Source organism: Haliotis rufescens, unplaced genomic scaffold (assembly GCF_023055435.1).
Source record: "Haliotis rufescens isolate VD_foot unplaced genomic scaffold, xgHalRufe1.0.p SCAF_20, whole genome shotgun sequence".
NCBI lineage: Eukaryota > Metazoa > Mollusca > Gastropoda > Lepetellida > Haliotidae > Haliotis > Haliotis rufescens.
The window spans coordinates 8,958,116-8,974,652 of record NW_025963891.1 but is presented as its reverse complement, the minus strand read 5'-3'; the positions used below and the strand labels follow the sequence as shown (position 1 = coordinate 8,974,652).

The window sequence follows — 16,537 nt, the reverse complement described above, 5'->3', positions numbered from 1 at the left end:
TTCTTCGAATGTAACTTATATGATGATTTTAGGGAGACATTACTGACAGCTATCGATAATCTTGGAGGACAAAAAACATAGTATGCGTTTTGGTGATCCAAACTTAGATGTTTTCCTGAATACAAAAATATTCTTGTCTGTACACAAATTTATAGAAACGACTAACAGGTTCAGTAGCTAGCATATTATTGTTTCCAAACTGTTAATCATTAATATTGTTAAATCTATATACAACGCTAACATGTATAACATTAGCATATGTATGAAATGCACACTGTCTTCACTTTCCAGCACATTGTACATATCCTGCATATGAGCACTGTATATATATTGCGCACTATGTTTCCACAATGTGAAGCTTCAACTGTAAATGGTTCATTTTCATTTGCAATATTATGTATAACTGTATATAGGGAGAAGGCGATAATAAGTGCTGCACATGTGCCCAATCCCTTTGTCTTTTTTGACAATACAATATGTTTAATAATAATAATAATAATAATAATAATAATAATAATAATAATAATAATAAGCAACCAATGTATTATGATCAGGGTCCATTGGTATCCCTTCAGCAAGTGCGAATCAGGTCCTAACACATCTGTTTTGTCATGTATCACGCGCTATACAGTCGAACCTCGCTTATCCGGACAATTGCTTTTTCTAAAATGTTGTCCGGATAAACGCGTTTCCGGATATCTGAATACCTTGTTAACTGACCAGAAGTCCTTCCCCTACCTCAATTCTACCGAGGCATATGTGAAATGAATGGCAAAAATATGATTTATGAAGGATCGACCAATTACTGATAAAATACATTGTGATGTACAGACCCTCACAGCATGCTGTGACAGCGCACTGCATTATTGAAACGGCTGAAGAAATGCATATGTAGCCTAGTTTAGACTATGTAATTGTTTTTAGTACAGATGTGACGGCCAGGTTAGGGCAACCGGACATACATGACAATTAATAGCCATGTTTACCTGTACTAGTTGACTGCCAAGATTGAACTCATTCATGTGTGAAAAATGTTGTCGAGGCATCTGTACATCTTCTTTGTCGAATTGCATTATTAAAGTACATCAAGATCAGACATCATATACATTCATATATATTTGTTGAGCACGAAACCATGAAGTGTAGCCAGAACATTTCCTCGAAACTATGGGCGGCCATGCAGCTTCAATATCTTAATAAGTTATGTCACTGAACATTGGTCAAGGTGTATTCAGTAAGCAAAGACCTGAGGGGCTGTATTTCCTTCATCGAACACACGCTGCGTTCATCATAGTTTGGGACTTTCTAATCTAATTGGGAATCATGCAGTTGTTAGGCTTACGGATACGAACGAACTAGAACTTGTTTGGCAGGTAGGTTTTGTTAAGATTTGTTATCTTGTTCTCTCTCTACCCTCTACTTACTTAATCACAATTTAAATCCTAAATAGACTTTCGGACCTTACACTGTGGCAATTTTAGACCCTCTGTTTCTGTATTTACTTGTGCTCATTTTCCCTAATGTTTACATCATCTGATAAGACTAAGTCATCAATGATGTCAAAGCTGTCTGACATGCTTCTTATGAACAGTTTTTGAAGCTAAACAATGTCCAAGTGACTAAAGCACAAAAATACGCGCTATCCATTTGATCGACGTTTGTATGTTTTTTTGGGGGGAGAGGAGGTGCTTACTACTACTTAAAAACAGAGATCATATTAGATTACTAATGAGATGGTGATAAGGCTAAGGTTATGGAACAAACTCACAGTCTTGAATTACTACACAATACACTGCCTGGGACCCAAGCTTCAATTGCTACAGTGTGCAAAGATTGTTTGTGAATGAGATAAGCTATATAGTTAGATTTAGTTCTCAGGATATTAGTTCTTGAAATGCATGACGTAGCAGTCCCCTCATGTACTCAATATATGCTATTTTAGTATTCAAGTATCTTCTGGCGACATTGCCAAGACAGTGGAAAATATTAATCCTGATTCCAACACAATATTTACAAGCAAATATGAGGAAAAGAGACAAACGATTTCTGTGATGAGTGAAGCACTGTATATGTGTTTGTGCACGTGCGTGCGTGTGTGTGTGTATGTGCGTGTCTATGTGTGTGTATGTGTGTATATGTACATGGCACTTATGCCCCATCTCTTTGTCTCCTTGGACGATAAAATATATTTGGATCAAATAAAAAAAACCTGACACATCATACCATATTACATGTCCCTTATTCCTGTGTGTAGTATATTAGATACACTGCCAAAAACAGAACAAGTATGTGTGTAGACTTTATGGTCAAATGCACAGAGCGGATTAGCAGTCGGAGGTGATTGCATTGGCGGTGACTTCTTTATTATAATCACTTGAAAGTGTTGAAATCGATTTGTGCTGAGCTCAGATTGGTTTATACGGGATGCCGCGAGGTGATTTGAAACATGCTCTCGTGCGCATAGCAGATTAGCCGACTGAGTGGATTGCACATAGGATGAACGCTATATCATTATTACTTAAGAGTGTTGAATTTGGTTTGTACGGTTTAATTGTACGGTATACATTGTTATAATGTGAAATCTCCGCGGAAAATCGCGTTTTTTAAAACAGTAGTCCTCGGAAAAATCATCGTCCGCGTAAAAATATAATCAAAGATTTAAAAGTACTCTGAAAAACCGTCGCGGATTGTCCTGTTTTTGATCAGAGCTTTCAGCACCAAACATGCCTTTATTATTATTCATAACACAATTCTATTATTGTCTGATCTTAAGTTTCCGGTCATCATACGTTTTCTATCACGAATACTTGCACCATAACGAGGGGTGTGGCATCACACAGAAACTGTAAATACTCCGATCATGGCTTGTTTTTAATGATAACGTTGTCTTTTATGAATGAATGAGATGTTTTACAATTGTTCATGTGAAAAAACTATGAATGTTTATTCAACGTCCGAAAACTCATAACACGGGGATATATGTTGTATTAATGTCTTATGTTTTACAAAAGGTAAGTAAGTACAAGATAGGCTTTTCTCAATATGCTTTAACATGGGAAAGGTTCAGACATTGCACGTTTGTAGCAGTATTGCTCGTAGACCTGACGGGTGCGTTGAAGATATTCCCAATTTTTTTAAGTACTGATTTAACTTCGAAATTTTACTGCATCCGCCATCTTTGTATATTTGACTTTACTTCTGCCACTGACTTATTACATTTGTTGGTATGAATATTGTCAATACGGCACGAAATTGCTAAAAATGCAATGTTTAAAATATTTCTGGTGGCTCAGTCATCAAACTACGACCGTAAATGTATTGTACAACCGATGCAAGAAAATAACAAAAATGTTACAAATCCAAATTATGAACATGTGGAATATGAATACTAATACCTGTACCTTTTAGAACAGAAAATTTACACATTGACGTATTCAGATTTAATTGATATTTTGCTGTACATATATAAATGCGAATTGTATTTATTGTGTTTCTTCATCTACAATTCAACAAGGCACAAAACTTGCTTAGATTTAAAACAAATAATACTATGGTTATTGCACAAAGAAGGATCCAGTACCAATGAAAGCACCAAAGCAATCATATAACATATCGCAACTCATGGTTGTTAACAATCAGGCCGTCAACATAATGACGGTATTAGTGGGCACATCGTAGTATTTGAAGTTATAAAACGATAACTTCATATTTATACTCATACAAAATGAACCCTTGTACAGTAATTGAGTTCATGCTTTCATTAGCAGCTTCATGATATATATTGTGTATGATTAAAATAGATGAGAGAACAACAGTATCGCTAAATGATCCCGTACCATTTCTAGGAAACGAGTGAACAGTTTGGTATCAACTGTTTGGTTTCGCAAGGTTCGTAAAACATGGTATTACACATAGGCTGATTTCGTATTTTATTCATCGCCTCTTTTATGCAAACCCAATTATCGAAAACGAACGGAGAATTCTATGCTTGTTTTTCTGCGTGAGGGAAGATAATTTATATAAAGTTTTCTAAATTAGATATTAAATTATCGTTCCAACAGAATTCAGAAATTACATATGTCAGCAGTTTAGGAAGTTATACACATCATCTTGAAAATGAACAAAAAGAAGAAGAATAGTTTATTTATGTGTCACTATTTAAGCGCACGCCCATGTAAGCACTAAGTTAACAATGACATTTAACCCTCAATTAGTTAATTAGTATTAGTTAACGTGCAGTATACTGTATCTCTTCGCGTTTAAACATGGATTGATCCCTTGTGAGTTAACGTTGTTGGTGAGACATGTCAATTAATATCTGGAAGTAAGGGGTTAGCCTTAGTCACCATAAATTTACATTCCACACTGCAACACAATAGATTATCCATCATTATGCCTTTAATAAGAAAGTGAGAAAGATTACTAAACATTGAATGATATATAACGGGCCGTGCCTGCATTATACATACATACTGTAGATGCAAGATTTCCTAATGTTTCAAAGTATGAACTGTTAGTGAAATGACATGAAATCCAGTTAAAATTGTTACAATTGATTTAACTTATTTTCTATAGTGGTCCAATGATTAAGACACTTTATTATTACACTAATATTCTAAAGTTCAATTTCCACGTAATATTTATCAATTCTAAGATACGTGTATACAATGTTTACATGTTCTCAATAACTTTCCACTACCTCGTGACCTTAACCTTCATGTGTAATGTCAAAGCTCACAGGTCATGTCGCGACCTCTTCAAAGCTCATGCATTTCGAAGCACATGCTCACCAGTGTGTATTGGACCTCCATGCTGCCAGGTTCTCACCTTACTGCCTGCTATATTTGAACTATGTAAAGACACACGTGAGTAGTTGTGTGCAGCAGTACAGTACCGTACCAAGATGGCGGCACTTCCGGTCACGTGACCTGCGCAGTGCATGGTGGGTCCTGCGTGCGCATCCAAGATGGCGGCACCTCCGTTTCCGGTGGCGCACGCATCCAAGATGGCGTCGCATCCGTTTCCGATGGCCTGCGCACCTCCAAGAGGGCGTCGCATCCGTTTCCGGTGGCGTACGCCTCCAAGAGGGCGTCGCATCCGTTTCCGGGGAGGATGGGGAAAACCCGGAGAATCGCACGTAAAAGGTGAACAGGATCGACATTGAAAGAAGCGCGTCAAAAATCTTGTGTTGTTGTTGTTCTAAACATAGGCGTGGTGGCGGTGGTGAAGGGAGGAGGGAGGGTGGTGGTGGTGAAGGGAGGGAGGGAGGGAGGGAGGAAAGGAGGAGGAGACGGGTTCATGGTTTGGGTTGGAGGGTCGTCAAAGCAAAGGATGATAGTTGTCTTTTGGGTGAGATGGGTGGCCCTGAAAAGGGCCGTTTTGAAGGATATTACTCCTTCACCCACAAAGGGGTGTGCTGCAAAGGCACGGGTGGACTTTCATCTGTCTCCTCACAGGACACCTACTGGTGTGCGTTAACCGCCGCACGTAGGTGTCCTTGAGGATGGTCTTACAGTACACACATTCGAAAGTCCCATCTGTTGTCTGGAGGCCATAGACTGTACTTGTTTTACTGATGGAGCTCTCACATGTTCGGGACCTGTTTGGGACAATATGATGGAGGGTCACATCTTATGGTGATCCTCATCTTCACTCGAAGAGCTTTACAACACAAATACTGCAACAGTGATCAAGTGATGTGCCATGTCTGTTTCAAGGAGGCCATAGACTGTACTTGTTTAACCGATGGGCCTCTCACATGTTTGATGGAGGACCACATCTTATTAGGTTGAAGATAGAAGAGCTTGAAGATGGAAGAGGAAAGAGGAAAACGTTGCCGCGTTGTTGTAGGGACATGCAAAGCACTCCCTCCTCCATTGTCTTTTCGTATTTCCAATGTATCTGGTTGTGATTGGTTTTTTTCATTATTAAACAGTGATTGATTGAACTGACTCTTTGTGTCTTGATTGATCTCAACTCCAATAGAGTACCGAACCGAGGGGTAGAGGTTGAGTTGAGATGTCGTCTACGTTGTCTGTCTGTCTGTGCGTCTGTCATGTCAGTGCACACCAAAGTGTAAAATTAAAATAAACGACAAAGGTCATGCTTGAAAGATCAGCTGCCTGGTGTCAGTCATTCCAGGTCACATCACAACATCCCCCGTGTGTCATATCATGTCATGTGTCATGTATCATGCCGTGTGTCAGTCAACCCAAACACAGGATGACGTCACGTGATGAGGTGAAGGAGGAGGAGGTGGAGGTGGAGGTCATGACCTTCCGTTGAAGGGAAGTAGGGAGGAGAGTTTCATAAAATCAGGCGAACCCTCAGACCTTCTTTCAGTGAAGTCACAGTCATCATGGAGCAAAGACGGTCTATGAATGCCATGCCATCCTCCCGAGATGTTGTCCCCGATTCCGAGTGGGTGTCTGAAAAGGTGCGAGAACAAGAAGGGAGAAAACGTCCACTCTTTATGGACGACACCCTCTTGATGGACGACACATGGCGACTCAGTGACATTCTGGAGGGACCTTTTCCTTCTTACACCTTGTGTCATCCTTCTCATCCTCACTATGATTCATTTCAAGAACGTCTGAGGTCTTTTAAAACGTGGCCTAAACAGATGACTCAGACCCCGTATGACATGGCCACGGGTGGCTATTTCTATCCAGGACGAGGTGACTGTGTTACCTGTTATTGCTGCGGTGTGGCACTCCGCCAGTGGGAAGCCACAGACAATCCCTGGAAAGAACATCTGAAGCACGCAAAAGTCCCCTGCGAATACTTGTGTGTGTTTTGTCCTGATGGAGAAGTGAACGAAAAATTAAGACGTTTGGTGTCCCAAGAAGCACGGAAGAGAAGAGTCGAGTGTCTTGTTCACCCCAAGTGACAACGTTTCTTTTTTTTTTCAAAGTGTACAGACGTTCATACCCTCGTGGTCACCACCCCCTCGTGTTCACAAAAATCACAGGGATGTCCCCCCTCATCCTGTGACTTTTTGTTTGGTTGTGTTGGTTCGTGTGATCAGGGGGATTAAAAAAAGTTGTCTGTAGGATGAAGAAAAAACAAAACAGGATCGAAATGCACATCCCGATAAAAACCGGATCGAAATCAGAGGCTTGGGTTGTCGACCAATCAGAGACCGCGCTCGGGTCATGCTGGGCTCGGATTGGCCGAACCGGGGTTGTGCTTTCTCTCCCATGGTAAAATCCATTTCCTATGGAAAAGAAACACAGGGGTCGGTCCGTTTTGGAAAACCGAGTTGCAGGCCAGGCACCGGAACGAACCAATCGGGGGCGCCGCCTGGGGAACCAATCAGGAAGCAGGGTGTCAGTGGCTCCCCTATAAAAACAAAACAAGAGCGAAGCCACTCACACACACTGCATTCTATTAAACCAATCATGCCAGCTCGATACAGTTGTATGAAGTGCCAGACCGACAGTCACAGTTACCAGTACTGCCCTGAAGTCACATGCCTCGAGTGTCACGATCAAGGTCACCGTCACTATGTCTGTCCGAAGATGAACAGTCAAGAGAAGCAGAACCTGGGCCCCTGTTACAACTGTCAAGTCATGGGTCATTTCGCTGCAGATTGCCCAGAACCCAGTCGAAAGAAGACACCCCAGCGCCCCTGTTACAACTGTCAAGTCATGGGTCATTTCGCTGCAGATTGTCCAGAGCCCAGTCGAAAGAAAACGTCAGCAACACCGTCCACGTCGACATCCGTGACACCCGTGACACCCGTGACACAAGTGCTTCATCTCATAGAAGACATGCACGCCGATGTCCTCGACCTAAAAGAATGACTAAATGAACTCCGTGCGGGCATCACACCTCGTCTAGAGAAAAGAAAACGGGTCAGAAGCCTCTCAAGAAAACACGCTTCAAAGCGCCGACGACACCTTCAGTCCGAGGATGAGATGGAAGTAGAGGATGAAGAAGATAGATCATCTGAACAAAGTGACTAACGCATGAGGGGCATGCTGCTCCACTGTTTTTACCAGTGTCCCATCGTTTCCAGTTTTTCCAGTGTTCCAGTGTTCCAGTGTTCCTACCGTTTCCTGACGTTTCCAGTTTCCAGTTTGTTTTCCAACTGCCCTTTTCAGGGCCACCCATCTCACCAAAAAGACAACTATCATCCTTTGCTTTGACGACCCTCCAACCCAAACCATGAACCCGTCTCCTCCTCCTTTCCTCCCTCCCTCCCTTCACCACCACCACCCTCCCTCCTCCCTTCACCACCGCCACCACGCCTATGTTTAGAACAACAACAACACAAGATTTTTGACGCGCTTCTTTCAATGTCGATCCTGTTCACCTTTTACGTGCGATTCTCCGGGTTTTCCCCATCCTCCCCGGAAACGGATGCGACGCCCTCTTGGAGGCGTACCCCACCGGAAACGGATGCGACGCCCTCTTGGAGGTGCGCAGGCCATCGGAAACGGATGCGACGCCATCTTGGATGCGTGCGCCACCGGAAACGGATATACGTGTTACAGTTCATTTAGAACATTGACTGGTCCACAGGAGAAAATGAAATAAATATACGATCAGACTTTATAATTCTCGACCATAAATCATATCGTAAGTCGGAATAAAATGGACTGTTAATGAGAAAATGTATCTCCTACAGTTTTATTATTATATAATTTACAAATTCTATCCTGTTAAGGCGTGATAGGTTTAGCAAATCTACCAAATTCAACTTGTAAGGGTAATGTGCCGCAGCGTAACTTGCTTAGGATACTACGATGAGACCTGTTCATAATACATGTAACATAGGGTTCAGCAGACAGCGAGTGTTGGAACAAACGATAAGTACGAAGCTTATTTCCATTTTGTAAACCTCTATCATTCCACAATTCTGAATATCAATTATGCTCATCTAACGCTGATAACTTATATCTTAGACAGGTAAAATCGAATTGGGTTAAATGCAGACCGTCAGAGACAGTTAGATCTAAATCATTAAGCAAATCCAAAACATTGTTTACCCACGATTTACGGAATTTTGTAGACCATTTACTAATCCAACAAAGAAGTCTATTGGGATCGACCGCTTGAATTCGCCGCCAAAAACGAAATATTTCAATATGCTGTTTTGTAAGTGGGCTTGTCCATCCTAATTCGCCACGGACTGATAGATTAGGAGTTTTGTTATTAACCGCAAGGAAGAAACGAGCAGCTCTGTTTTGAACAGAATTAATACAGCTGAATTGCTTTAGGCCCCTGATAGCCGAACCGTACAAAAGTATAGGCTGTACAAGATTATCATACAGTTTATTGAAAAATGAAAATGACATACCACCCGCTAATTTAAATTTACAGCTAAGAACACAAAGAGCTCTATTTGCTGATTTTGCCAATTCCTTAACAGAATAAGTCATATCCAAATTATATAGCCTGCACCTTGTTGCCTTTGAGAGAGTCTGTGTCTGTAGAGCTGGTTTGGTCCTTGTCGATTTGGTATTCACTCGCTGGAACACAAATATTGGATATTAGCATTGTATTGTGATTTTGAGCATCCGGGCGCATATATGACATGTAAATATATTTCCGATTATAGTACTTGTTGTTCATGCATATAATTTATTCATCAAATAATCAATTTGATAAATATTCGGTTTGCTGAATTTCTACTCTGAAAAGCTTCGTTGGTCTGTATGATTTAGCACGCGCATGGTTGGGTGCAAACCAAATTATGTTTATTTCTCATAAATTAAACCACCAGCGGCGGTACTGGAGCATATATCTAATGTCATACAATACAGAATAGTACATCAAGGTTGCAATTTCCATATAAAGATCATGTATTTCTGAAGCTATGACAATATATCTTGATAACCTTTTTTAATCTTAGATCTTTTGTGAAAATAACAGTGAAAATGGTTGAGTGAGTACATGAACTGGTTGAGTGACGTATTTAACGTGATTTACATCATTAAAATATAAAAGAATCTACAGTGATACAGGTATAAATGGCGAGTTGTCATTTATTTAAGAAGTCAGTGATTGGGGACGTAACTTGCGCTTTCCGACATTATGCGTATTTCGCACACGGTTAAGAACGAATTGTAATTCATCTACCCGTGTTGTATCTACTTACATGTAATAAAACACACGCTCAACGCCGCTGTCGGTGGAGACATGGTGTGGACTCCCCCCGTCGTGCGGCAGTGGGGATCTGTATCACGCCTTTACATGAGATGGATCCTGGACGTCTAGCACATCAAGTTCTCAATTGGACCTATCGGTGGGCGGCGCGACGTAAACGGAATCAAGTTTTTAGAATACACCTGAAGTTTGATGCACTTGGACTATCTCATTTTAACAACATTAATTACACGTATGACAAATGTTACGTCACAAGGACGGTTCAGGAAAAGATATTTGAACAGTTCACAGAAAATTGGATGAAGCTGATCAATCAAAAGAGTAGCGTACATGGAACAGGTGGAAATAAGCTGAGAACCCTCGCCACTTTTAAAGTCGAATATAGAGTCGAGTCCTATGTGTTGGGTGAGCTTCAGGGGTCACACAAGCGCCCTTTCAAGATTCCGGTGTGGAGTTGCGCCGCTTCACAAAGAAACTTGACGTTACAATAGTAACTTGTTATGTATGCAGAGATACAATTGAGGATGAAAAACATGTTTTATTACACTGCCCACAGTACCAGTCTTACAGATGCCACCTCCTTTCAAAGTGCAATTCAATCTGTCCTGATTTTAACGATTTAGTGATTACCAGAATCTAGGTTTTATACTTTCCAGCCCAGAAATGATTTTTACATCTGCCAAAACCAGCAACAGAATTTTATTAGGACGAACGTGGGCTTTATACAAATGATTTTTACGATGAGTTTAGGGGATGCTTATATAGTAATTTTGAAATTTTTAGATTTGGATGAATGCCAAGAGTGGTTGGGGGGCGAACTAAGGGAGCTGTGTGTGTTTGGTGGTTGTTAGATTAGGTAGGTTTGGTTTTAATATTTTATTTGGGTTTAAATGCGACTAATTAGTCCTGTTTTAATTCGGTATATGCCTAAGGCTTTGAATTTTTCTAATTTATTTTGTGGATTTAGGAATGATTCTAGTGTAAGTACGGTTTTAAGATTTAGGGGGGTCTGTAGTGTTGTTCGGTGTGTTTGGTAGTGTGTGCAGTGAATGAGTACGTGTTCTGGTGTTTCTTGTTGTTTGCCATGTGGGCAGTTTCCTGTTGTGCTTAGGTTAGCTATTTTACGGTGATTATTTAGTTTGGTGTGGCCTGTTTGTAGTCAGTTGACGTGCCATGCTTTTCGTATCGATACCAGAGGAATTGATGGTGTCTTGGCACACATTTCAACATCCTGGCTACAACTGACTGCAAGTCTCCTGTTTCCTATCGACCTACGAGGCTGCTCCGTTGAGCATCAGTGAGACGTGGCACGACGTCACAGGTAAAACAGTTGCTGCCAGTCAAAACCACCCCACCATGAACGTGCATTGATCCTATTGTAATGTGGTGTTACCATTCTTACTTTTGCAATATGCATGTGGTCGTTGTTGCGCTTTGAACGATTCAAACAATGACAATTTAATTATTAAGTATGTATATTAAGCGACAAGGTATGAAATATATCATGTATATTTTTATGGTTTTTATGGTTATGTCGCTCTGCCACTACTTTGGGTCATTTCCATAATATTATGCTCCTTGCATTTGCAATTGGCCCATCAGCCTCAGTTTCAGTTAAAAGTGTTGTCATGTCGTCACATTGTCATAAGGCAATTACACAATATCGGTCTGTTGTCATACCATCATATTGTCATATTAAAATATTACTCTAGTACCATGTTGTTCTTTTGCCATATCATCGCGTGACCATATCGCTTCATGGCTTTTTTGATGCGAATTCATCGTGATAACATGTCATGTTATCACCATAACATGCCGTTCTATCCCTATGTTGTGTCACGCTATCCACGCGACTTGTCGTACTATCGCTGTATCGTCTAATTCTATTGTTTTGTCATTGTATTTCGTATTATCGCTTTGTCGGGCGATATTGTCTGGATTTATCGGAGCGATATGGCGAAGACCTCTCTCAGTGACCATCTTCTTATAACATGTTGAACAAAATGCAGGCGTGCAAGAGAACTACCACAACAAGAATACTTCTGTCACACTTCTACGATTCGATTCCTGATCTGGCTTGAACGTTGTTGACTGCTTCGTCAAAACACTCACTCGCATGGATGAAATAGAACTTCCTTGTAGCCATCTGACACAAACATGGACTTTGAAACATTCTGCTGATATATTCACACTAACAAAACAAGGATCCTGTGAAACAAGGATGTAAAATCTTGGTGTACATGTACATGTAGGCCTTATCAGTGGCGGAATGATTTTCCCACCAGCCATCTCTGTAGACATTTAGGATCTTCATCCTTCGTTTTGATAGGAACCAGGAACATACTATGGAGAGGATGATTTACAAGCGCTTCAGTTTGGTGGTTCTTTTGACGGTCACGCAGAGTGGCATGGGAAAGTATCTCTGTTGTGCTTTTATTACCCCAGTATCTGCAATAAAAAAACATGTAATCCATTTGATACGGATCATTTACCAGAGTAAATATCTTTTTGGAATTTACATATTAACTGTTATTTCAAAGAATTACATGCCCTTTAAATCAACTTTTCACTCAGCATCGAATTTCACACAGTAGGGGATGTCATGTGAGTGAGTATTTTTTTACGCCGGTTTTAACAATATTCCAGCAATACCACGGCGGGGGACACCAGAAATGTGCTCCATACATTATACCCATATCGGGAATCGAACCCAGGTCTTCGGCGTGACGAGCCACCAGGCTACCCGACCGCCTCAGGGGACGTCAAGAAACATACGTTGGAGTTACTGTTATTCAATAAATTGGAGATGACCAGATAATTGTAAATGTAATATTTCTAACACATAACTGAATGATACGTGAATCTGCATAACTCGTGAGGATCACAATGACTTGATTATTTGTGGTGAGTATTTAATATACATATCTTGAAACGTAACAAGTTTGCTCTCTATCTTGAAACACATTACAAGTTTCTAAAAGCCGGATTTTACACCATTGAAACAAACGCAGTTACAATCTGAAATGTATGCTGTATGTAGTGTTTTCCGGTATGAATTAACTTTGGGCGTTTATTTGATATGGAGCTTCAACTTTGAGACATATGATCACCGTGTATTGTTGTATGCACAAGCACCATTGTCCTGAATGCTCTGACCGGATTTTCTGACATTTCCAAGGCATTAAATAAAAAGTTGATACCCCAGTAAATACTTGATCAGAGAGTATTCGAATGCATTCCTTTTTATTGTAATAGGTGCTGAGCTTTCCTAGTCCTTTCTAAGTGTACTAGGGTTTGAAATATGAACGTTTCTTAGGTGGGGAAACATTTGTAAATATATAATTTTCAAATGTTTTCAAGCCTTAGAAAGTTATGTATCATTCCGAATATCAAGGGTATGTATTTGAATAGTTTATGCTCATATTATCGGTACTAGAATAAGATGATGATACGTTTCCAACATTTTGAATATTGGGTTAACTATAATTTCACTGATGCTGAAACCTTTGCCATCAAGGTTCATATGCCCCCATTAAACGGTTAAAGTTCTGGTTAAATAAAACACTATTATGCAAGCTGAAACGTTCCCATTAGGTCATCAATTTAATCGCTTCCCTTGACCGGGTTGCCATTTCTATTGACAATTGAGTGGGAGTGTGGGAGACCAGGGCTTCCGATAAATGACTGAGCCATTGAGCGTTCACTCACATGTTATAATTCACATTGGGTATTGATAGTTTGTTGCGGTATTCAGTGTATTATTACTCTCGTCCCATCTATAGGATAAATATTAAATTTTCGCTGTGTTCATTGAAATTCCTGCATTCCGATTAGCTAAATTGGTCACTTAATGCATTCCTTTCCCAATGAATGTAAAAACTTAAGCCACGCCCACCGAGGCGCACTACTTTTATTACTGCGGCAGAGATATGTTTAATTTTGTAACATCCTAAACAATACAAATATAAACCATGTCATAATTACTTATAAGCACCGCGCCAGGAAAAGTATCAGACGCCTCAATCGCTTACTCGTCAATATCATTGCAAGGAGAGAAAGGACTTCCGCTAACAGTGAGGAGTACTAATTAAACATTCCAGTAATGTTACACGCCACTATATCAGTTTTATTTGTAACTTGCTAATAATTTTGATCGGCCTTTTTGCACATTCAAAACAATTATAGAACAATACATAGCAATATCCACCTTTACCAACATTTACAAAGCAACACAGTGCTCAACTTAAAACTCTTCATTTTGCACATATACAATAATTATATACGAATACATAACAATTGTCTCCCTTTACTGATATATACAAATAAAAACAATATTGGATACATCAGATATACAAAATTGTATATTTTTGTATGTGTCATATATACAAACTTGTATATTTTTGTATATCTCATCATTCCAAACTTGTATATGCTTTGGATATATCATCTTTCCAAAGCATATACAAGCTTGTATATATGGATTCTTTTTTTGCAGTGTAACGTTGGACTGCATGGGTGGCCATCCAATTTTGATTCGTGGGTGGAAGAAAGTCAAGTGTACAACATTCAGTGAACATCAAATGTCATTATGGGTAGGTATGTGTTTCTTAACAGCTCAGATTCTAAGGTCTATTTTTCATTAAAAACTACGGCTTCCGTGTCAAGTTGTCACATCGTCTGCATTTCGAAGGTGTACTGATGGTAACCCAGGCTTAATTAAAGATTTAGTATCTGAATCTGACAAATATTAATAACCCTCATTGTACTGTGCAACATGTATGATAGCACATGCATTGGGGAAGAGTTTCGTCCCTTGTTATTTTGAGAGACAGATCCTATTGTCAGTTTGAGCATTTATTGTCAGTTTGAGCCTCTGAGCGCGAGGGGGCACGGGTGGCCAGGTCGCCTGAGGCGCCGCGATACGCTGTGCAGAGTTGCATCCCTAGGGCACGCCAGAAACATATAATTGTGGGTTCGAATCCCGGTTCGTCCCAATTATGTTTCTAGGTTTGTCAGCACCATACCCGTGCTCATGGGTTTCACCGAAGTCGTAAACGTCTAAGACCTGCATCACTTAGGGCTTTCCTCCCACATTAAGTTGACACGCCGCGATATAACTGATGTACTGTTAAAAGCGGCGTTAAACCCAACTCACTCTGAGCGTAAATATGCATATACTGTGCGCAAAAAGCTCCACATTCATTTCCCGAAAACGTGTCACTTCTTTCAAGACCTCATACCTTCATGCTCTGAATATGGAGCATCGTCTTTATATGCCCGATATACACCTATGGATACGGTCGTTTGAACACACATATAAAACTGCTGTCAAAACAGCTGTCAAAACTGCAGTTAATGGTCGTCCTCGACCCACGGTGATCGTTAGCTAACCTACTCTAGCTTACAAAGAGGAATCAACCAGTCGAATGTCTCCTCGTACAGAAGTGACGTCACAAATCCCTGATGTGGTCGAACGGGCTGGCGTCTCTCAAAACCATAAAACAAAAAGCTGGCAACAAGATTGCCACAACTAATAAGGTGCAGCTTGAGTCTTAGAAGACTATACGGTTCAAGAACATTCCCTTCCATGGAAGGAAGGATATCTTCATTGACTGACTTCTTAAACAGAGTGAAACATAATCTCAACCAGTCAGACAAGTTCTAAAATCATGGGATATGGGACATATATTTAACGGAATATATACTCAACAACAAAAGTTCCTGTGACACCAATTTTTTAGTGTATTTTTCAAACAAGTAAAGTTTGGTTTACAATATTGTAGTAAATGTATGGAATCAAGTCACAAAAACCGCAACTGCTACAGAAAAGCATGCATTCCATGCAAAAGTTGACTTTTATGCAAGCCCCATGCATTTTACTACCCAAAAATGGGTATAAAAACATGTACGTTAACGGGATTCCATATACATTGTTTAGCATCGTGCTGACAACAACCACTCAGAAAAACAACTAAATTACGCAATAATTTAACATTACGAAATGCCACGTCTGTCTGAAAATGAGAGTCTGCGAGCCATTGGTATGCTTGAAGCAGGGTGGAGTCGACGTGATGTTGCAAGACAATTTAACGTCCACAGAAACACCATTTGGGGTTTATGGCAACGTTGGCAACAGACGAATGCAGTCAGACCATCCTCGGAGTGGCAGGCCACGCGTAACCAATAATCGACAAGACAACGGGATTCGAACAACACACCTACGAAATCGATTCCAGCCAGCAACAGTGACTTCAAGAAGCATCCCTGGCTTTCGACGAATATCTTCACAAACCGTACGTCGCCGCCTCAGATGTGCAGGAATTGTCGCCAGACGCCCCGCCAGACGTCCAATTTTGACAGGAAACCACCGTCAAGCACGTCTACAGTGGTGTAGACAGCGTCTACGCTGGACGGCCATGCAGTG

General features: G+C 40.5%; 2 protein-coding genes across 2 annotated transcripts in view; both read left to right on the top strand.

Annotated features, from left to right (window-relative positions):
* Positions 1–1,200: 1,200 nt before the first annotated feature.
* The window catches only part of LOC124130984 (farnesoic acid carboxyl-O-methyltransferase-like), a 56,792-nt gene continuing 41,455 nt past the window's right edge, over positions 1,201–16,537 (top strand). The window contains exon 1 of the mRNA XM_046494040.2: positions 1,201–1,373. The gene's annotated coding sequence lies outside the window, so the exon portion shown is untranslated. The remainder of the gene's footprint in view (positions 1,374–16,537) is intronic.
* Positions 7,401–7,805, top strand: LOC125382709 (CCHC-type zinc finger nucleic acid binding protein-like). Its single transcript, XM_048401003.1, has one exon. It carries the CDS (start codon positions 7,401–7,403, stop codon positions 7,803–7,805), a length of 405 nt encoding a protein of 134 aa, XP_048256960.1.

What these genes read in the sequence shown, in the direction of transcription:
- LOC125382709 (XM_048401003.1), top strand. Translation starts at nt 7,401, where the DNA reads ATGCCAGCTCGATACAGTTGTATGAAGTGCCAGACCGACAGTCACAGT.